Below are 20,975 nucleotides of genomic sequence, written 5' to 3' on the forward strand. Positions count from 1 at the left end.
GAATGTATGGTCAGGTGTTCCGCTGCCTGCTCTGTGGTTTGCTCACCATGCTGGCCACATAGAAAATGAAATTCACATTTTCCTGGGATTTTTCCTGTTTACCTGGAGAGCAGCAGAGCTGAAAGTCCTGGCCAGAGCAGTCACTGTGGGGCACCTCCTGTAGGCTGAGAATGTCAACTTTTATTGAGCTGCATCTGCACTACTGTAAAATCGACCAGGCAAGGTCGAATTTAGCGTTACTCCTTGTGAAAGCAGGAGTACAGAAAGTCCACACCACTGAGCCCTTAAGTCCATGGAAAGGGCTTGCTGCTGTGAACTCATTGTTCTGAAAATCGACCTAATGCAGTTAAGTTCAACCTAAGCTCCTAGTGTAGACCAGGCATAAGTAACAGTGACTGTGTGTTTCTGTCCCAGACTCTTTGGAAAGTGGCTCTTCTGCTCTTGCTCAAACTTTCCAGGCCAGCTCGCCCCCAGACAGTGCGCAGAGGGAGCCTCCTGATGAAGCTGAAAAGAGCCCCTTGGAATAGGCCTGCTTAGGTGATCTTTCTACCTGGGGGTGTTAAGTGCCCTACACAGAACAATAGTAATCAACAGCCATTGGCCCAGGACTAAGTGTGAGACTCTTGTCCCTTTAATCTCAAGTTTCAAGCTTCCCTCCCAGAGGTCTGGGCTCACAAAAGCCCTTAAGCGCGTGCATAACTGTAAGCGTTGCCATCAATGGGACTCTCACACAGTCAAAGTTAAGTCTGTATTTGACTCATTCCCAACAGATCTCCTCTTTGGTCCTCAGTTCGAGTGGCTCAACATGAGTCCGATGGGGAGGGAGAAAGTGCTGGGAGGAGGCATCTGATTTCCCACCCACAAGGACAGAGTGCTGCAGCCCAGCAGGGCATCCTTTTATAGTACCCTTTATATCATTGTTAAGAGTAGCAGGTATTGATATACAATGCATTTGTCATCTTATTGTGCTTCCTATGAAAATGTGTGTACATAGTACAGATACCAGAGATAATTCAACACTTTATACACTTGAAGGCATTCAGAGATCGGTAACAGAAAAATGGCACAATATCAAGGCCTAAATGCTACTGGATGGGTATCTACACTGATATGCCGCATACAGAGAAAGACAGATATATATATATGTACACACATATATATATATAGTCATATATATTATATATTATATATAAGAAATATAAAATGAGGATGATATAGTCAAACAGACAAATAAAAAATTATAAGTTTCAACGGGCGAGCGTCAAGGTCAAATCCAAACCCAAGCCCCATCTTTAAAAGCTTTAGAGCGCAAGAGTGAGAATCAGAAAGAAAAGGAATGAAACCGCACGAAGGAGCCGTAAGACAATGGATGAACGTGGCTGACCCGTTTGTCTTTGGGCGAGTGCTAGATACAAAGGCCTGACCCCCGTTCCTAATGTGGGTCAGGAAGTAAAATAACAACACTCGGAAAGTAAAATAAAGATTAGAAACAAAATAACAAACAATGACATTGCAAAAGCTCTTAAAGCTAAGTAGCACGTCAGCCCTGCGGAGCTGTCAGTTGGTGGAGGGCGCAGGGTGGGTGCGAGCATTCTGGGGCTGGCCCGGATAGTGGGACAGATGGATGGAGGCAGCCCAGGCAAGGTCTGGCTCTGGAGACCCTGCTGCGGCTGCTGGGGCTGGGGTGGGGGCTGGGTTTGGTACACACAAGTCAAACTAACCTCACAGCTCATCTCTGTGTACCAGTGTCCTACGAAGGGCTGATGACGCCCACACAGCCCAGCCTATGGGCACTCGGCGCAGAGACTGGGACACAAAGGGCTGTGGGTGGCTGTGAGTGACTGGCACCAGTGGAAAGCTGCCTGCCCCTTTCCGAAGTGGCGGGTGATGTGGGAATTCTTCCTGGAGAAGCTGGCAGGGGAGCCCGTGGGTCATTTCCGAAGAGTCGGAGGGTCCCCAGAGGGTTCTGCTTGGGGGCTGTGGGGCTTGGTTCAGCTGATCGCGGCAGAGCTGAGGGCACGAGCAGGTTCCTGTGGACAAAATCTGTCCTGCTGGAAGCCCTCTTCTGTGGGAAGTCAGCTCCGCCCAAGCAGCTCCCCAGCTCTGAGCCGGGGCCTTGACAAAGCCCTACAAAGCATCTGCTTGGGGGACATGAGATCAGCTTGGGGGAGCTGGACGGTGCTCCCCCCTAAAACCCTTGTGTCTGACTCTCCATAGCGCAGCTCTGGTGCGTGGGTTGCTGGCTCCGGCTAATCCCACTTGCATGGGAAGCGGCAGCACCATCAGCATTTTCTTCACCTGCCATGCTCCCTCTCATGCTCCCCAGAGCACATCCAACCCTTGGCAGCGTTACCTGGTAAGGACTGGGGGGGGGAGGGGGGGGCGGGAATTTATCTCCTTCCTGCTCCCAACTGGCTATAAGGCTTCTGCCTTAGGGGCAAAGGAGGTTGAGGCCTCTTAGGTGTTTTGGAAGGTCCTCCTGGACCCTGCAGCATGTACAGGGCTCTCCCCCCAGCTGTCTTTGGTGCCGGCCACACACAGGGGCTCTCTGCATTGTGTGGGTTCCATGTGTCAGCGTTTGGGCAGGAGGCCTGGGGGAAGAGGGAGAGGGGGGAGGAGGAGGATGGTGAAGGGAGGAGGAAGGTTGTGCTAGCTCACAGGGGGGGCTATCATTCCCCCAGCTCAGCCCATAGAGCACCAGCTGAGGTCATGCTGGAGGGGGACAGGAGCCTGGGGAGACTTGGGGGCAGCTGCCCTTTAGCTGAACCGTCAGCCAGGGAAGGTTCCCAGGGACCATCATGCTCAGCACTCAGTACCAGGGGCCGCGGGGACCAAGACCAAAGCAAGACTGTGGCTGCTGAATTGGCTGCCGGGCTCACGGGACCTAGAGCAAAAGCTCATGGGATCCAGGTCTGTTAGCATCTCCCATCCACGCTGGGGTGATGTGCTGAGAGGGACCCAGGCAAACATGAGCAGTGGGGCCCCTTGCTCAGGACAGGAACTGGGAGCCCTTGCCACTGGAGGTGATGCTCCAGCACTAACAGACCCCTCTGCTCTGCAGAGTTGGCTGGAGCTCAGCACCGGGATGCAAACCCTCCCAGCACCAGGGTGCTCCCAGTCCAAAGTGTGGCCGTGGGAGAGCCATGGAAAGCAGGTACAAGGGCAGGAATGTGGAACTGGGGAGTGGGCCGACTCCCCACATGGGATGGCAGCTGGAGGGCGGATTCTTCTGGGGTTCTTTCTCTTTGGAGTTAAAAACAAATTGAGGAGCCGAGGAGGAGCAGGGCAGGTCCTGTGGCCCAGCCTGGTCTGTGTGGAGATCCTGCGCAGGCTGCAGCGTCAGCGCCGCAGGGGGCTGGTGGGACCGGAATGTCCAAGACTCTCTAAACTATGGGGCGGAGGGGAGAGCAGCTGGCGCCGAGTCTGTATCCAGGGTCAGAAACCAACCCAACCGCCTGCCACCTGGCCCTAAACCTGAGGCCTTCGCTCTTGTTAATGTCCCACTTGGTGAGGAGCAAGGGCCCCTAGGTGTGTCCCGTCCGTGGGCGCCCCCCAGGGACAGGGGCCATGCTCAGGAGGGCTTTGGTAGCGTCCGTCGTACATCCAGATGTCAGTTAGCAGGTGAAGTCCTCAAACGTGCCCCGGGCCGGGTGGTGAGGTAGGATGTTGGCTGCATACGTCATGCCAGCTGGGTGGCCCCTTAGGCTCTCGCAGGGGTTCTGGGGGCAAGGGAGAGGAGGGGTGTTAAGATGGGGCGCGGAGAGAAGAGCAGATTACACGGTGACAGCATCATGCAGTGCCTTGGCACCCGCAAAGTAACCACGGCGACCTGGAAGCTCAGGGGATGGCCCCTCCCAGCACAAGCCATCGCCATACACCTGGCTGAGTGACGCCACCTCCCTCAACAAAGGCCCTGCTCATAGATGGGCGGCAATGGGTGAACTGCCCAGCGCCCTCAGCCAAGTGCCCCCCGTGGGGCTGGATCAGAACTTTCTGGCCCCACGAGAACCGCAGCTGCCAGCTGTCTTCGGCAAGCCAGCCGGCATGAGCCCCGGTGCCACGGCGACTGGCACGCTGGCAAGGCCTTGGTAGTTTTCTAGCCTCTCCCTCTCCAGAGGCTGCCGGCTGCCCCTCCAGGCATGCCCAGCGGACAGGGCCACTGTAGCATGAAGCCCCCTCGCAGGTTGTGGATCCCAGCCTCACCCTTTCACCCCAGCAATCCCTGCAGCACAAAGGCTGTTCCCAAGCACCATGTTCTCAGCAGCCTCCCGGCTTTGGGGGTCCTAACTTTGGCTTTCAAGGCAGCCAGACCTCGCTGGGCCCTTGCGAGTTAGCTCACAGGTGCAGGAGCAGGAGGAGACCAGGACAGCACGGGTGCCCGCCTTGTGTGTAGGGATCCTGGCCAGACCTGGTCAGTGCTATGAGTCTGCTCATGGGCAGTGGGTATAATAGACAGGGGAAGGCAATGCCTTCCCAAACTGCCAGCCTAGACCGGCCCACACTCCACCCCGGGCCCCCAGCCTCCTCCAGGGCTCTCTGGGACTCAGCTCCACAAAGCCTGGCCCATGCCACCAACTGTTCAGGGCCGTGGCACTGGCCACCCTCTCTCTCCCAGTGCTCCAGCTGGAGCCGTGTGCAGTGCACCCTCCTCCCCCTCCCCCACTATGCTCTGGCCGTGAGTGCATGCAGCCCGGTCCCTCACCTCCATGCTCTAGCCGGGGCTGTACGCTACCTTCTCCCCATCCTCGCGCTCTAGCTGGGGCCATGTGCTGCCCACCCTTCCTCTCCCTGTGCTCTGGCTGGGGCCGCAGAAAGGTTGAGGGACGGGTGGCCTGCCCATAGAGTGGGTGGGGGAGCTCTCAAAGGGCCTTGGGCTGGGGGGGGGGACATAGGGGCTTGTCTCCCCCAGCCCTAGGTTGACCCACTGCCCATGGGTCTGCCCCTCTCACAAGCACACAGCAGCTCTCAATGGAAGCCCCCGGCCTAAGGGGTTCACTGTGCAGCATGGGGCACTGCAGGGCAGCGTGCTGCCCTCCCCCCACATAGGGTCCATGGGGCTGTCAGGGAGTCCAGCGGGGGTGGGGAGGGAGAGAGGGGCATGGCCCAGGCCACAAGAAGAGGGGCAGGTTCAGCACTTACATGGCGTTTCACATCATCCATGCTCAGGGTGACGCCCTTGTCTGTGTTGTTCCTTTTGTGGTTCTTTTGGCACTTGGGCCGGCGACACAGCTTGTACTTTATCACCTGAAAGTGAAAGCGGCTGCTGGGCAGGAGGCCCCCTCGGCGACCCAGAGCACCCTGCGCACCGAGGAGTCCGGGGCACCGGTCGCACGACGCCGAGGGGCTGGTGGAAACGGCACAGGCCACATCCTGCTCCCAGCCACAGCACGGTAAATCCAGAGTGACTCCCCATTCTGGACTGGCTGCTCAGAAACCAGCCCTAAAGTGTAGGGGCTCACAGCTCCCATGGGCGCGCAGAGCAGGGCAGGGCAAGGAGGGATTTGGGCCCCAGGGGTTGGCAGGAGGTGCGCGAGGCTGGCACCAGCTGGCGAGGGCGGGGGATTTTATGCTGAGAGGGGAAGGGCTGGGCAGGATGGGGAGTGTGGGGGCTGGTGGGGGAGCAGGAGGGGAAGTGACATGCAGAGGTGACAGGGAGGGAGGAGCTGTGGAGGAAGCAGTGTGTGTGTGTGGGGGGGGGATTAGGGGACCTTGGTGCATCATGGGGCTTGTTCTCAGTGCCCCCTCCTTCACTCACCTCATAAGCATAATCGAAGAGCTCCAGCACGGTCAGGATGCTGGCCCCGATGAACAGCCCCATCTGCCCGCCGATGTCGCCTGAAGAGGAGAGAGTTGAGAGCAGTCAGGAGGGGCTGGCAGGGAGTGGGCCCCCCTCAGCCAGGGCTCAGTGACATGGCGGCGGGCAGGACAGCTGAGGAAGAGAGACAAGACGGAGGGAGGGAGGGGGAGGAGAAGGCAGCAGCTGCACTTGCCCTAGTGGTTCATCCACCTGCAGTGAGAAGCTGGCTCTCCCCACGCGTTCATTCTAGTGGTCTCCGATGAGCCTGTGACATGGACAACCCCAACCCCCGGCTAGCCAAAGCTGGAGGCTCCTGGGGAGCCTCGGTCCGGACCCCAGGCTGCAGCATGGGGAGCTCTGATCTACTGGAGCAAAGACTGGTGTTTCCATAACTGGGGTTCTTCCAGGTGTGTCCATTCCACAGTAGATGTGCGTGCTCGTCATGGGCACCGTGCCGGAAGTGTTTCCCCTAGCAGTACCTGTTGGGGAGCAGCTCTAGCAACTCCAGCGATCCACCCCACTAAGCCACTGGGACCCACCCCACCTCCCTACTTTCAGCTGATGCCAGCTCACAGCCCTAGAGCAAATCGTCCACTCTGCCCCTGCCAGCTCTAGCCCTGGGGAGGCTGGGAGTGGCTGCTCGGCTGCTCCCAGGCTGGAACTGGGCTGCGATGCTGCCCCAGAGCAATCCTCCTGGCTTCCCCAGGGCTGAAGCTGGCATCAGTTGAAGGTAGGGAGGCGGGGCGGGCAGCTTGCTCTGGGGCTGAGCGGGGGAGCAGTATAAGGGGCTCTGTGTGCTCCCTCCGCCCTCAGTTCTTTCTTGCTGGAGACACTGACAGTGGGGAGGAGGGCGGGTCGTGGAATGGACAGGAGCAACACATCTCAAAGAGCACTAGCTATGGAGCCTCCTTCGCGTGGTTCCTCATGTCCATTCCACGCTGAGTGTCTCCAGGCAGTGCCCCCTCGGAGCGCTCATGGACAAGCAGGTGGCAAGACAGTGCTGCTGAGCCCAGCGCCATCCTCAGCCTGGGTGCCAATGGCACAGTGTGCAGCAAAGGTGCTGCATTGACAGCCCTGAAGCAGCCTGACACATGCCCTGGATTGGTATGTGAGCCAGGAACGCCACCAAAGAGGCTTCTGCTCTGCTTGAATGGGCTCTTACAGTCAGCAGCGGGGGTCTCCCGGTAGGTCACAGCAAATGCAAGGGGTGATCCAGTTTGAAATCCTCTGCATGGAGACAGGCTAGCCCCTGATCCGCTCAGCCATAGAGATGAACAGCTGGGTACCTCTCCGGTACGGCTTATCCAGTCTAGGTAAAAAGCTAGGGCCCGTCTCACACCCAGGCTGTGTCTAGACTGCATCCCTTTTCTGTAAAAGGGATGTAAATTAGACACATCGCAATTGCAAATGAAGAGGGGATTTAAATCCCCCCCCGCTTCATTTTCATAAACATGGCTGCCGCTTTTTTCTGGCTCGGAGCTTTGCCGGAAAAAAGCGCCAGTCTAGACGGGGATCTTTCGGAAAATAAAGCCTTTTCCGAAAGATCCCTTATTCCTTTTTTAAAGCGCCGTCTAGACTGGCGCTTTTTTCCGGCAAAGCTCCGAGCCGGAAAAAAGCGGCAGCCATGTTTATACAAATGAAGCAGAGGGGATTTAAATCCCCGCTTCATTTGCAATTGCGATGTGTCTAATTTGCATCCCTTTTACGGAAAAGGGATGCAGTCTAGACACAGCCCCAGAGTGTGAAGGGGTCTCTCCTCGCTCAGTGTGTGGGGCTTAGGGCAGGGATTGGCAGGAAGATGTACCAGCCCATGTGGAAAGTGGACACCCCCTTGGGGAGAAAGTCTGGGTATGATTGGAGCTGACCCTGGTCCTTATGGAAGACCGTCTACGGCAGTTCACAGGTCAAGGAGCAAAGCTCGGAGACTCATCTGGCCGATGTTCTAGCCACTTTCCATGACAGATGTGACAGGAACACCTGGCCAGAGGCTTCAAAGGCCGCCCCACGAACTAGGCTAGGACCAAATGAAGGTCCCACTGGGGACCTGACCTGAGGGAAGAGCCGTTCCAGGCCTTGGAGGAATCTGCCCAAGTCATGCGACAAGACTCTGTGACCTTGGCCTGGTGGATGGAAAGCAGAAATGGTCCCCAGACACACTCTGAGCAAGGCCCTGGTTCTTCAGGTGGAGCAGATAATCCAGGCTCGACTGGACCGGAGCCATGAGAACCTCGGCCATTTTGGCAGGTAGGTCTGATGTGTTGAAGGCTTTCTGCTATCGAGGAGGACCGGGCGGATGCCCTCTGAACGGGCCTGTTCCTCAGGGCTCAGCCATGCAGCATCCATGCCACGAGGCTGGGGCGCAGGCGGCGGCTGTGGTCCTAGCACAGAAAATCTGATCAGTCTGGCAGTGGCCTTGGGGTGGGGGGAGCACTCCCAGGCTCGACAGGGTTCCATGAGCAATTGTGCAGGAAATACCATGGACTCAGGGACTGTCAGTACCAGTGCTCCTGGACCTGGCAGGAGGCATGTGTCATCAAAGGTCTGCACTCCCATGCCAGAGAGCCGGCCATGAACCTCTCTGGGCCCCCAGGCTGGCAGTTGAAGGGGGTCAGTGGGGTGCACTTCTCATGGGGACTGGAGAGCAATGTCCGGACTCTTCCCTTGGTGGGGTCTGGTGTTTGGTGGGGATCTCGACGGCCCAAGTGCAGGCTTTCCCCATGACTGGAGAGTGGTGGGAGCCTGGGAAGCCACCTGCAGGGCTTCCGATGTGGAGGGCACCTGGATCTGGCTCAGGGTCCTGCTGATTTCTGGGGATGCTGGCATGGAGTGGGCTGGGCTACTCCGCTCCACTTGGGCTGGTCTTGCTTATCCCCAGATTTATCCCACTGTTTACAGGAGGGTGGTGAATGGCCCTGCACCATCCTTTTCAGCTTCTTCGCTGGAGCCACTGATGGGAAGCAATGTCACGGGGTGGACAGTACCGCCGGGGTATTACGCACCGAGGCCACGATGCTCAGTGCCAAGTCAGATCAGCTCGTTGGTGCCAGACATGGATCAGAATCCATAGGGAGGCAGCAAAGCCAAATGTCCTGTTCTTTTTTGGTCTTTGGCTGGAAGGACTTGCAAATCTTGCACTTGTCACTTACGTGACCTTTGCCCAAGCAGCACAAGGGACACACTCACCGGCATGGGCCATTAGTAGGATTTGAAACTGGGGGATTGGAGCATGCCCTGGCCAAGGCAAAGTCCTGCAAGGGACAGCACAGTCGCTAACTATCCAGGTACGACACTACTAGGGAACTATCTGCAGGAAAACAAGCAAACGGATGCTGTAGGAACAAAGGGCTACAGCAGTTAGCTGGAGCAAAAGCCGTTGTGAGCACCATCACTGGGGGCAAGAAGGCACTGAGGGTGGTGGGACAGCACACTGCCCCTTATGCCGTGCCAGGGAGGTGCCACTCCAGGGGTCGCTAGAGGTGCTCCCCTATGGGTCCCCCTGAGGGAAAATCGTTCTGCACTGGCGCGTGTGGTGAGCACACGCACCTACTGTGGAATGCACACGAGCAATCCCTTGAAGAAGAGCCTGGGAGCTCAGCAACCCTTCCCATGGGCTCCGGGCAGGGGTTCTGCTCAGTGGAAGGAGAGGAGCAAATCCTGCTGCTCTGCGATGAATGGACTCACCAGGGATTCACTAGGAGGCTGGGGCACTGAGCCGGGGAGCCTGCAGCCATGCCAGGATTTTCCCAGAGCACCAGGGTTCTGGGCTGCAGGTTTGGGCTCGGTGTCCTCAATCAGTAAGGAGCCAGCAAGCCCCTCCCCAGGGATGGCTGCTCCAAGGGGCCAAATACCCACCGCTTCCACCGACCCGCAGTCCCTCTAGGAATCAAGCCCTGATTCGAGAAGGGGCTAGGATTGGATGTCAGGCTCTAGGGCCCTGCAGAGGAATGCAGGGCTGCTCTGACTCATACCAGCCACTGGACCCCGTGGGATCCGCTCTATCTTTGGAGTATCGAGGCCCAAGAGTTTCTCTAACACTGGGAGAGCTGGGGCAGGAAGGTTCTATAGGAGAAACCCTTGGGGTGTGTGTGTGTGTGTGTGTGTGTGTGTGTGTGTGTGTGTGTGTGTCATTTGCCTGTCATACAAGGTGTGTGTGTGTGTGTGTGTGTGTGTGTGTGTGTGTGTGTGTCATTTGCCTGTCATACAAGGGTCTGTTAACTGGGACCTCCCACTAGCTTCCCGCAATGACAGCTCGGTGACTCCGTGCACCTGCCCATAATTTCTGCACTCCCATGAGCCCTACTCCCCAAGCCAGCTGGAGCCCAAACCCCAGTGGTGCTGCACTGAGATGACACCTGCTCATTACATGGATCCATTATTAGTTTCCAATGAGTTTCTTCACAAAGCCCTCAAACACCGGCCGTTGGGTCTGCAGGAAGGAGGCTGCTGAAGGGGAAAGAGATCATGATGGAGCTTTGGAGGAGGACTGGCCCTGACGTGCTGCTTCCCACTCATTGACACCTGGGTCACTTGCCAGACATGGGCCACATGTGCTCCCCTCCCCCGTCTGGCTGGGGTGGGGTGGGAGGCAAATTAGCAAGCGGAGTCAGCTGCCCCGGGCCAGGCTGAGAGGTGAAGTGTGCGAGGGGCGTGAGTTCCATGCGGAGCCGTCCGAGCTGGGGCCTGCGCCCTTGCCGCTATTCCACGTGATGCTCTGCTCTCCAGGTTTGCCCCCGGGCTGCTCACGACAGGGATGGTCCCCGGGGGGCAGCAGGGGAAGCCGACACCCTGTGCTGCCTGGGGCACTGCCGATGGGGGTGGGGAGAACCAGGCCTGCCGACGGGGGTGGGGAGAAAGGGGGGATTGTCTCAGGGCCCGGCTATTCAAAAGAGCCCAGGGCTCCTGGTTGTTGTTGCCCCTACGGTGGCAGTGACAACAGCTGGAGCTCTGGGCCCTTTAAATTGCTACTGGAGCCCCATGCAACATATTCCAGGCAGCAGCTCACTGAAGGGGGGATAAAGAGGGTAGTTGCCCTGGGGCCTGGTGATTTCAAGGGGCCCAGGGCTCCCACCTGCTGCCACTGCAGTACTGGCAGCCCCAGGCTTATAAGTCACTGCTGGAGTGTCACACCATGTGGCTCTGAGGGGGCCACACCTTGCCAGGGGGCCCACGCAGGCTGTGGGCTCCCCCGCCAGGCAGCACTCCTAGCTGCCTGGGGTAGGTGCAGTGCGTTCCAGATGGCGCTGATGGAGGTTAGCTCCAATCCATCCCTTCTGCCTCAGGCCCTGCCCCTTCCTTGGGGGTGTGGAGCCACCCCCCACCCTGCCCAGGGGCCCAGTGACAAGAATGGCTCCCATCAATCCCCCCACCGAGCCACATTCTGGGTGCGCAATGCCTGCCGCGGTGCATATCACCACATGCTCGGCCCTAGAGCCACAGAATCGCCATCCTCCCCACAGCCCCCCAAACTCAGCACCAAAGGCCCTGCCTCCCTGGGTCTCCCCAGCGCATGCCCACTGGGCTGCTGCAGAGCTAGGCTCCCTGACCCCCCTCCTTGCTTCAGCTCACCACCAGGCCCCACTGGCCAGGGGAAGGAGAGCCACTGCCCACCAGACGTGACAGGAGGCAGCTTGGGCTTGGTGCTGTGGGAGTCACTCGAGCTGAATGGACCCCAAGCACTCTGCTCGGCAGTGACCCTGAGGCCTGGCTCCCTGCCTGGCCCTGAGGATAGAGCGACAGTACGGCTCACCCAGCAAGCCAGCCACCTCATAGGCCTTCTTCTGCTCAATCGTCTCATAGTTCAGGGCTTCAAAGAAGATATCCAGCACCAGGAAGTTCTCCCTGCAAGAGAGGAAGGGAGGCTCACTGCCGGGGGCTGGCTCTGTCTGCTGCCTGGAGTGGCTGAAGCACGTCCGGCCTAGATAAAACCAGCAGGAAGCCAAGAGTCCAGAGAAAGGAACCAGACATTCAGAACCAGCACCAGGCGTCCTATAGTTCTGGAGCCTGGACAGGTGTCCAGAGGGCCCAAGGGAATGAAACTCTTGTGGCACTAGCACTGTGTGCAGTGTCTTGGCTCCTTCAGCCCTGCGCCCATGGCTGCTGTGCATGCTGCCTCGCCCATTACCCGATGTATTGTTCCGACTTGTTGTACTTCTTGGCCAGGTACTTGGCTGAGGCCTTGCTGGGGATTTTCACCATGGACAGCTCCTTGCCAAAGCGAGTGACATTGCAGGGCATCTCACAGATGCAGTAATCATTGTCCTTCTCCAGCAGGAAATCTGGAGAAGGAGGCAGAAAGGAGGGGAAGGGAGAGAGAGAGCAAAATAAAACAATAGCAGCTCATACTCTACTGGGGCCGCTCGGCCTTCCCGTAACTTCAAAGCTGTCCCTGGAAAGTGCCACTCAACCCAGTCAACTGGAGGAAGAAGGGGGAGAATTTCTGGACGATTTCTAGGAGCCTCTCCTCCCAGTTGCCACTTTCAAAGCCACTCCCCCGGCCCTAGCTAAGCACATCGACATCAACAAAACAAGCACAAGGCGCTAACAGAGCCAAACCAAAGGAGGTGAAAGAAACCTCCCATCTGAAAACAATGCAAATAGAAATAATAGAAGGGGGTGGGGGCAATCAGTGCAGGGGTCAGAGGGAGGGACAGGGGAAGAGAGAGAGGAGAAATACGGTGCCTGCAGTCACATGCGTTTGGAGTCTGGAGGATTATAGTGGGGCAGAGTGGCCACCCACTGACCCAGAGGGGAGGAGCCCCTAGCAGAGCCCTGGTGGGCAGCGCCCTACTGAGCCACAAGGATGAATGTTCAGGAGGGTAGGTTGGCTGCAGCCAAGCCACTATCCTTGATAGTCAATGGCAAGGACCCATGACCAAGTTTCCGTTGCTGCCAAGTCTCTGTTGCTGAGCCCCCTCATTGTCTGCCGTGGGCAAGCCCCTGTGGCCGAGTCTGATGTGGCAGCAGGGTCCTTGACAGGTGTGTAACAGGAGCGTTAACCACAGTAGCAGAATGTGGGTCTTCCTCCTTCTCTAGTGGGTGGGCCACATAAAAGAATAAGGGTCTAATGCAGCTGCCAGCCAGTGGAGCTACTCCCTATGCGCCAGCAGTAAAGGCTTGTGCTTTTAGCAGTGAAAGGCTGGGGTTCAAGCCCCAAGGACAGCTGCTGGTGATGGTCACAGGACAACAGATGCCATCAGGGTGAACACTCAGGAGGAATCTCAAGCACAGCCAGCGCCCTCTTCCTCCTGCCCCATGGAGAGATAATGCTCCCTGGAAGGCCTGATAGGACCACAGCTCTGAGCTTCTGTGGTGGCGGATGTAGTGCTGGACCCTAGAGAGACTGGACTCACACAGTTAGATGGACGGAAGGGCCGGATTCAGAGCTGGCTAGATTCCCTTGGTGCTACACCCCTTCCTGATGTCTAGGAGAAACCTGCACGGGTTGTGGGCATCCCCCTTGGAAACTGGATTGAGGTGTGACTTAGGGACGGGGACCTTCCTTCACTCACTCCATTGCCGCTGGGTGCTCTCCTTGGCCCTGGGCATGTGTGGCACAGAGAGCCCTGTCCCCCGGGAATGGAAGATGCCCCAATGCCCTGCTGCTCAGGCCAGTGGCTAAACCTGTGAAGGGGAGAGGAGCAGGGGAGTCTCACCTAAAGCCGGGTCTGCGCATTCCTTGTACTGCTCGGGGGTGCAGTAGGGGGCGTCGCCTGCAGGGAGACAGAAGAGCAAAGTTTCAGTCTAATAGCTGCGCTGGGGCTGGGTTTAAGATGAAGAAGCTGATCCTGTGTATGTGTGTGGGGGGGATGGGTGGATAACACCAGCCTACATGGGCGCATGGTCTGGTCCAGTGTGGGTGGGTAAGGGATACCAGCCTACATGGGCCACTGATCTGATCCATCAGAGGAAGGGGGGGATATTAGACAACAGAGGCGATTAGTTTGGGTGGCGGGTATGGAGGGAGGATGGTGAGCTAGATGAGCCATTGGCCTAGTCCAGCAGGGATGCGGAGGAAGAGGGGTACAGCTAGACCAGCAATCTTATTTGCGAAGCAGCCTGAGTATTTATTTTGCTGCTTCTTGAACCTGTGTGTCACTTCCTAGCCTGCACCTGTCCCCCATCCTCCCTGGACCAGGAATCCCCCCAGCAACCTCAGTACCCTCCCTGTGCCATCAGGATCCTGAGCACACAGACAGTCTTGACTTTAACACCTCACCTCCGCTGTGCAGGGAATCCCTGCCCGGGGAAAGCAATTGACCAGAATAACGTGTGGCCTGTGATTCCACAGGTCCATTTCCAAGGTTCTGTGGATCACGACTGACCTGCTATGGCCTGTCTGCAAGTGACTAGTCCTGTCAGTGTCGGACCAGCACTAAAGCCTTGCAATAAAGGGCTAGTCCCATGAGAGGGGACATGTGTCCCAGGGGTGGGGGAACAGAGTAGAAAGTTCAATCTGCAGCCACTGCCTGGTCCCCCCACCTGCCTGCAGTAGCACATGCCTGCTTCAGGATTTCATAGAATCACAGAGTCATTGAACACTGGAACTGGAAGGGACCTGAAGAGGTCAAGTCCAGTCCCCGGCCCTCATTGCAGGACCAAGCACTGTCTAGATCACCCCGGCAGGTGTCTGTCTAACCTGCTTTTAAATATCTCCAGCGATGGAGATTCCACAACTTCCCCAGGCACCTTTGTGCTGCCTTCGTTACTTCCTCCAAGCCAGCCATGGAGCTTAGGCAAATACTGGGCTTGCCCTGACCTTGGTACCACAGCAGCTGCCATTAAGCGGCACTGTCTGCTCTGATCTGCAGAGATGGGCGTAGTGAGGGGTCTGTGGGCAGCATGGACTCCTCCACACCTACAGGGGAGGTACCTTCAGGGGCAGTCTGGGGACCCAGCATTGCACACCCTGGAGGGGTAAGCTTAACCCCCAACTCCGCTCCACTGCCAGAGCACACGTGCCTGCCCTAGCAAGCCAATCTCCTGGCTCCAGCACTGCTAGGACCTGTTTCTCGATAACCTGAGAATTGGGAGGAATTTGGGGGCTTAAATTGGAATCCAGCCTGGAGATTCCAATTTAAGATCCAGAATAGCTGGGATTTGGCTGCAGCAGGCTCAGCCCAGAGCGGTATTACCCACAAAGGCTGTGCTCTGAGAGCAGGGGGGGCTCAGCCCATGCACTGTGGGGCACTGTTCACCTTCAGACAGAGCAGAGGCCTGTTGGGGCAGGAGTCCCAGCACAGGTGGAGTGGGAGGGGGACACTGGACTAGATGGGTCACTGGCCAGCTCAGGTAACAAGAGGAAGATAATAGACTAGACCGGGGTGGGCAATCATTTTTGCTGGGGGGGGGAGAACTCCAAGATTTTGGAAAGTGGTCGAGGGCCACACACTTCCATTATATTAATGGAGGAGGTGTGGGGTCTGGGATGGAGGTTGGGTGCAGAAGGGAGCTTGGGGTAAGGAATTAGGATGCGGGGGGGAAGGGTCTGGGTGAGAGTTTGGGTGAAGGAGGTGGTTGTGACCTGGGGCACTGTGGACTGTGGTGCCGGGGTTTGAGTTGTGACCTAGGGCAGGAGGGGGTTGTGACCTGGGGCAGAGGATTGGGGTGCAGGTTTTGGGAGGGGGTTTGGGTGCAGGAGGGGGCAGAGGGTTTGGGTTATGTGGGGCAGGGGGGAAGGGGTGGGGGGCAGAGGGTTGGGGGAGGGAGGGGCTGGTGTGCCAGAGACAGGCTCTGGCCGGGAGACTTACCTTAGTGACTCCCAGCCAGCAGCCCAGCACATTTCTGAGGCAGCCTCCCTGCCTGCCCCACCTCCACACAGGCTGCAGGGGCGTGTGAATAAGTAGGAGCCGGAGAGGGTGGGGGTGTGGTGCTTCGTTTTTCAAACAAGCAGCTCCCATTGGCCACAAACCAGCCAATGGGATTGTGCTGGGGGCAGGGGCAGCTCATGAAGCCTCTCCCTCCTCCTCTCTGGGCCCAGAGTTATGAAAGAGAAACAGCCTGGCAGCCACTTTTCTGAGCGGTGTGTGGGTGGGACGAGGCAAGCAGAGAGCCTTCTTGGGGCTCCCTGCTGCATCCACGGGCCAGATACAGTGGCTTGGTGGGCTGGATCCAGCTTGTGGGCCGTATTTTGCCCAGCTCTGGACTAGACCTACCAGCAGGGTGCGGGCAGTGGGACACCTGTCGAAATGAATCATTGGGTTGCTCCACAGCAGCAATGAAGTGGAGGATTATTTGGCTCCATGGGCCCATTGGTCTGATCTAGGGTGGCAGGGAAATGTGCTGAGCTGCACAGGGAGTGTCCTGCCTGGGGCTGGTTTAGGCCTGCCCCCTGTCCCCATCTGGGCTCACCTCGCATGTGCACCATACGGCAGTTGCAGTTCTCCACCAGGTAGCGGGTCTCACAGTCGATGCGACAGGCTGCGATGCTGTAGGTGTCGTAGAACTCGGAGTCCTTGGTGATGGACTGGCAGTCACCCCAGGGTGGGGGCAGGTAGATCAGCTGGGGCAGAGCAGGGAGGAATGAGAACAGGAGCCCTGACCCTTCACTCCCAAGGGAGTGCTCCCAGAAGGCTCTTGCTGAGCACCAAAGATGGACCAGGCACTGATCAGGCCACCAAAGGAGCAAGATGAGAATCTCAGAGTATCAATTAACTAGGACCCACAAGCCCACGGGCTCCCTTTCTATTAATTTAAAAATGTCTGTTTAACATCCTCCTGAGATATCAGTGGATTCAAAAGTGTGTTATCATCTGATACTATCTCATGTTTTTTTCCCAAATAGAGAACAGAAACATTTATTGAACGCTTCTGCCTTATCAATAATTCTACCATTTCCACCTGACAACACATTAATACCATTGTTAGGAGTCTTTTTGTTCCTAATAGATTTTAAAACTCATTTTAACTTTGCTGATCATAGTTTTCTACTTGTGTTCCTTTGCTTTCCTTACCAATTTTCTACAATTTCTAGTATTAGTCTGATATTAATGTCACTTTCCCCTTGTTATATATAGTTTTAAAATTTTTATAGCTGACTTTGCTTCCTCACTAAAACAGATCTTTTTAACCCATTACAGCCATCTTCCATGAATGTGGGATGGTGGCTTTTGGGGCATCTAGTGGAAGTGCTATTACACAGTTCCTAATTATCTTTCATGCTTTTCTGATTCAGTTCTTCCTCCCAGCTGATCTGGCTCATGACTGTCTGCTATAATTGTCAAGAAGTACAATGACATAAGAATGGCCACATAGGTCAGATCTATGGTCCATCTGGACCAGAATCCTGTCTTCTGACAGCGGTCAATGCCAGATGCTTCTGCCAGAACAAGGTAATCATCAAGTGCTGTGTACCTTGTCATTCAGTCCTAGTGTTGGGCAGTTAGAGGCTCCGGGACACCCAAAGCATGGGACATCCCTGGCTATCCTGGCTAATTGTCATTGATTAACTCATCCCCCAGGAAAATATCTAGTTCTTTTTGAACCTAGTTATAGTCTTGGCCTTCACAACATCCCCTGGCTGCGGGTTCTACACCCTGACTGTGCTTTGTGCCATGAAATACTTCCTTTGGTTGGTTTTAAACCTGCTGCCTACTAATTTTGTTGGGCGACCCCTGCTTCATGTGTTATGGGAAGGGCTAAACACCCTTCCTTATTCACTTTCTCCATGCAAGTCGTAATCATAGACCTCGATCATATCCCCTCTTTATCCCTCCCGGCTCCTGCAAAGCTGCATCAACCCCCTCCCTCTGCTTGGTGCCTCTTTGTCTGCATCCGGCAGCAGCAGCTCAGGGGTTGCCAGTCCAGAGTGCTCTCCCTACCCCTCACCCGCTGCTCCTGGCAGGACACAAAGGTCTGGAATCCAGGGGCCACACCAAAGCCCAGCTGGTCAATTAAGGGAGGCTCATCCTGGCTGTGAATCTGAACTTTGATCCCGGCTTCGAAGGAGGTCTCATCTGCAGCAAAGAGAAAAGTGGGAGCTGAGTCTCTGAGAGGGCTGGGAACCCAAACATCCTGGTGTGCAGCCCATCTCAGATCCACAGGCTACTCCTGCCCTGCTCTCCCCGGGGGCCATGGGAGGGCCCTGTTAACCTAGCTCCAGAGAGGCTGTCTCGTCTGTAATGGAGCCTGGTGTGGAATTAACCCTGTGCCTGCCAGGGTGAAGGGCCCTTTCAGACCTGGACAAGTACAGAGCCATGGGAAATCTCAGGGGACATGAGAAGTTCCAAGGACGAGGGGGTAACTCCACACAGCTGGCACATGCCTGCCTTGCACTCGCCCAGTGGCGTGAATGAGGGGAGAGACCTTGTTTGGCCACATCTCGCACTTGCTTTGTTCGGGCATGAATGGTGCCCCCAGGCCTGGAGGGGGAATTCTCCTCTCTTTGATATCCCCGCAGGGGCACACAAAGTCCAGCTTCCCTGTTAACACTGGCTGCACCCTGGAGCTATGTGTACACTGCCATTTTTTTTTGGCAGAAGATATGCAAATCGTGCTCTCATTTGCATATCGTCTGCTGAAAAAAATGGCAGTGTGGACATAGCCTGAGCTAGCGCCACTGGCCTCAGCGGGGTTACTCCTGATTCACAGCTGCGCGAGAGCAGAACCAGCTCATTCTTGGTGCCTTCCACACGGGCTCAACCCGCCTTCAAAACAGGCACGAACGGAGACTCAGGCCACCCTGGGAAAGGGGTATTATTGCTCCCCTTTTATAGGTGGGGAAACACCACAGAGAGGGGGATTGACCCAACCCCGATGATAGAGGGGCACCCGCCATGTATCCTCACCTCCCATTGCAAGGTCACAGAACCCAGGAGTCCTGGCTCCTGATCTCCTGCCCTCGCCTCTAGAATTGCCTCTCAGATCTGGGAACACAACCCACGAGTCCTGACACACTCTCACCCCCATCCTGCCTGCCCCAGGGACTCAGGGAAGTCACAGATGGCAGAGGCAAGTTTCTGCCTGGGCAAGTCCCCCCTGCCCAGCCACCTGTGTCTCTATTCTGTGAGGATGCTGAAAAGGCGGGAGGGGGCAGGGATGAGAAATGTTTCACTGACGGGGCAGCCAATCATGTCCCTCTCCACATGTAGCCAGATCTGCTCAGGTTTGGGGCTGTTCTCCTCCCCCCAGCGTTGGGCAGGAGGGTGTGTGCGTGTCTATCACGTGCAGGGCCATCTCTCCACCGTCTGTCTTGGGGAAGAATTCTGCACCACATCCCTCTCCACTCTGTAACCTCTCCCACAGCCCACAGCCCTGCTCTACAAGCCCCTCTTCCCCTGCCCATTGCTCCATACCGTGAAGCCTTGTTTCAAGCTAGGTGAGGGGGCCGACGCTCCTTCAGTTTATTGGATGTGCCCCCCCCCCGCCCTCATGCGTTCCTTTCCTGCCCTCGGCTTGTCTGCTTTCCTTCCCTCCCTCCCACCCCTCCGTTCACATTCTCTCCTTCCCCACCACCCTCCCACTCCATGGTCTTGGGAGGGCAGCAGGGAAGTGGCTGGGACTATTTATAGACAAGTGATGGCTACTTAATTTAAACTGGCAGGCGGTTGCCATGGCAAATAATTGCGGGAGGAGAAAAGGAGACAAAGAGAGTGACAGCGAGAAAAAGGGGAGGATCGGAGGAGTGGGGAGCAGGCTCCTGGAGGCTCGGCTGGTGGGGACAGGGCACAGGAGACAACACATGGGCCTATATGGAGCTATGGCTGCCTCAGGAACCAGCTACAAGTCTCCCCATGTGACTGTTCCTGCCCCTTCTCCAGGCCTGTCACTCGTTGCTGATGCCACCTCTGTTGCTCTGAGGCTTCAGCTGCACCTTGCTGTGCCAAGATGCCCCCTCCCCCTGCAACCAGGCCAGCCCCACCCCCTACTCTGTGAACAACCCCAAGCAGGGCTGCCATGGAAACACAGCGGCTATGTCTACACTGGCCCCTTTTCCGGAAGGGGCATGTAAATTTCACCAGTCGTCGTAGGGAAATCCGCGGGGGATTTAAATATCCCCCGCGGCATTTAAATAAAAATGTCCGCCGCTTTTTTCCGGCTTTTAAGAAAGCCGGAAAAGAGCGTCTAGACTGGCCCCGATCCTCCGGAAAAAGTGCCCTTTTCCGGAGGGTCTTATTCCTACTTCAAAGTAGGAATAAGACCCTCCGGAAAAGGGCACTTTTTCCGGAGGATCGGGGCCAGTGTAGACGCTCTTTTCCGGCTTTCTTAAAAGCCGGAAAAAAGCGGCGGACATTTTTATTTAAATGCCGCGGGGGATATTTAAATCCCCCGCGGATTTCCCTACGACGACTGGTGAAATTTACATGCCCCTTCCGGAAAAGGGGCCAGTGTAGACGTAGCCAGCTTGTGCAGGAGAGGGGGGGGGGGGGCATGGCAGAGCGGGGTCTGGCGAGAGGCAAGGCTCCTGCCTGGACCGGTCTCCAGGGAGTGGAAGTGGCAAAGTGCCTTGGGGTGAGGGAGCAGAGGCGCCCATCTCCACACACAGCAGGGAGGGATTTGCAAACACCACTGCTCCAGCCTGGCGTGCTGCTGCTGGAGGCCAAGAGCCAAGGGGTCTGTTACCTGTCTCCCCCCAGACAGGGAGGTACTCATCCTGCTGGATGTCCAGCATGATCTCCAGGCCATTGCCGGTGCCGCCCTTCATGGTGATGAGCCGGGGCTTCCCGTCCTGTCCGGAGTTGAACGTGTAGCACTTGCCGTAGCGTGTGAAGACCTGAGGGGGACAGAGATGGGGGGGGGGGCAGTTAGACACAGAGCTGGGGGGCTAATGCCACACCCCACTGCTGGGTTGGGGGCCCAGCCAGCGCCGCAGGGACAGGGGCAGGGACCAAACCCATCAACCTGTGCCCAGCCAGTCAGTGCATCAGGGAATGACAGTGGCTGATTGGAGCTCAACTCCCTGGATCCTCGCCTCCCATTGCAAGGTCACTAACTGGGGACATGGCCCCCCCGGATCCTCACTTCCCACGGCAAGGTCACCAAGCACGGACACTGCCCCACTCACTCATACTCACCCCACATCACGGGGATAGCAGTTGGGGATGTTCCTCTCATCACAGCCACCAACCTGCCCCCACAAGCCCCATTGCAGGGTCACCAAACGGGTATGCCTCCTGGATATCACGGGCTCACTGATTGGGGACTCCCCACCCCAACTGCAAGGCACCATTCTGGGGCAGATGTA

The 20,975-nt window shown here is 56.8% G+C and overlaps 1 protein-coding gene across 9 annotated transcripts in view; it reads right to left on the reverse strand.

Moving 5' to 3' along the window:
• Window positions 1–734: 734 nt before the first annotated feature.
• Window positions 735–20,975, reverse strand: part of ASIC1 (acid sensing ion channel subunit 1) — a 135,187-nt gene continuing 114,946 nt past the window's right edge. For all 9 annotated transcript variants that reach the window (XM_075902068.1, XM_075902066.1, XM_075902062.1 and 6 more), the window contains 9 exons: window positions 20,354–20,504; window positions 17,621–17,748; window positions 16,145–16,295; window positions 13,450–13,506; window positions 11,919–12,072; window positions 11,544–11,635; window positions 5,756–5,835; window positions 5,140–5,244; window positions 735–3,719 (listed from right to left, as the gene is read on the reverse strand). In XM_075902068.1, the coding sequence (XP_075758183.1) occupies window positions 3,615–3,719; window positions 5,140–5,244; window positions 5,756–5,835; window positions 11,544–11,635; window positions 11,919–12,072; window positions 13,450–13,506; window positions 16,145–16,295; window positions 17,621–17,748; window positions 20,354–20,504 (1,023 nt within the window). In that variant the 3' untranslated portion in view covers window positions 735–3,614. The remainder of the gene's footprint in view (window positions 3,720–5,139; window positions 5,245–5,755; window positions 5,836–11,543; window positions 11,636–11,918; window positions 12,073–13,449; window positions 13,507–16,144; window positions 16,296–17,620; window positions 17,749–20,353; window positions 20,505–20,975) is intronic.

Source organism: Pelodiscus sinensis, chromosome 19 (assembly GCF_049634645.1).
Source record: "Pelodiscus sinensis isolate JC-2024 chromosome 19, ASM4963464v1, whole genome shotgun sequence".
Lineage (NCBI taxonomy): Eukaryota > Metazoa > Chordata > Testudines > Trionychidae > Pelodiscus > Pelodiscus sinensis.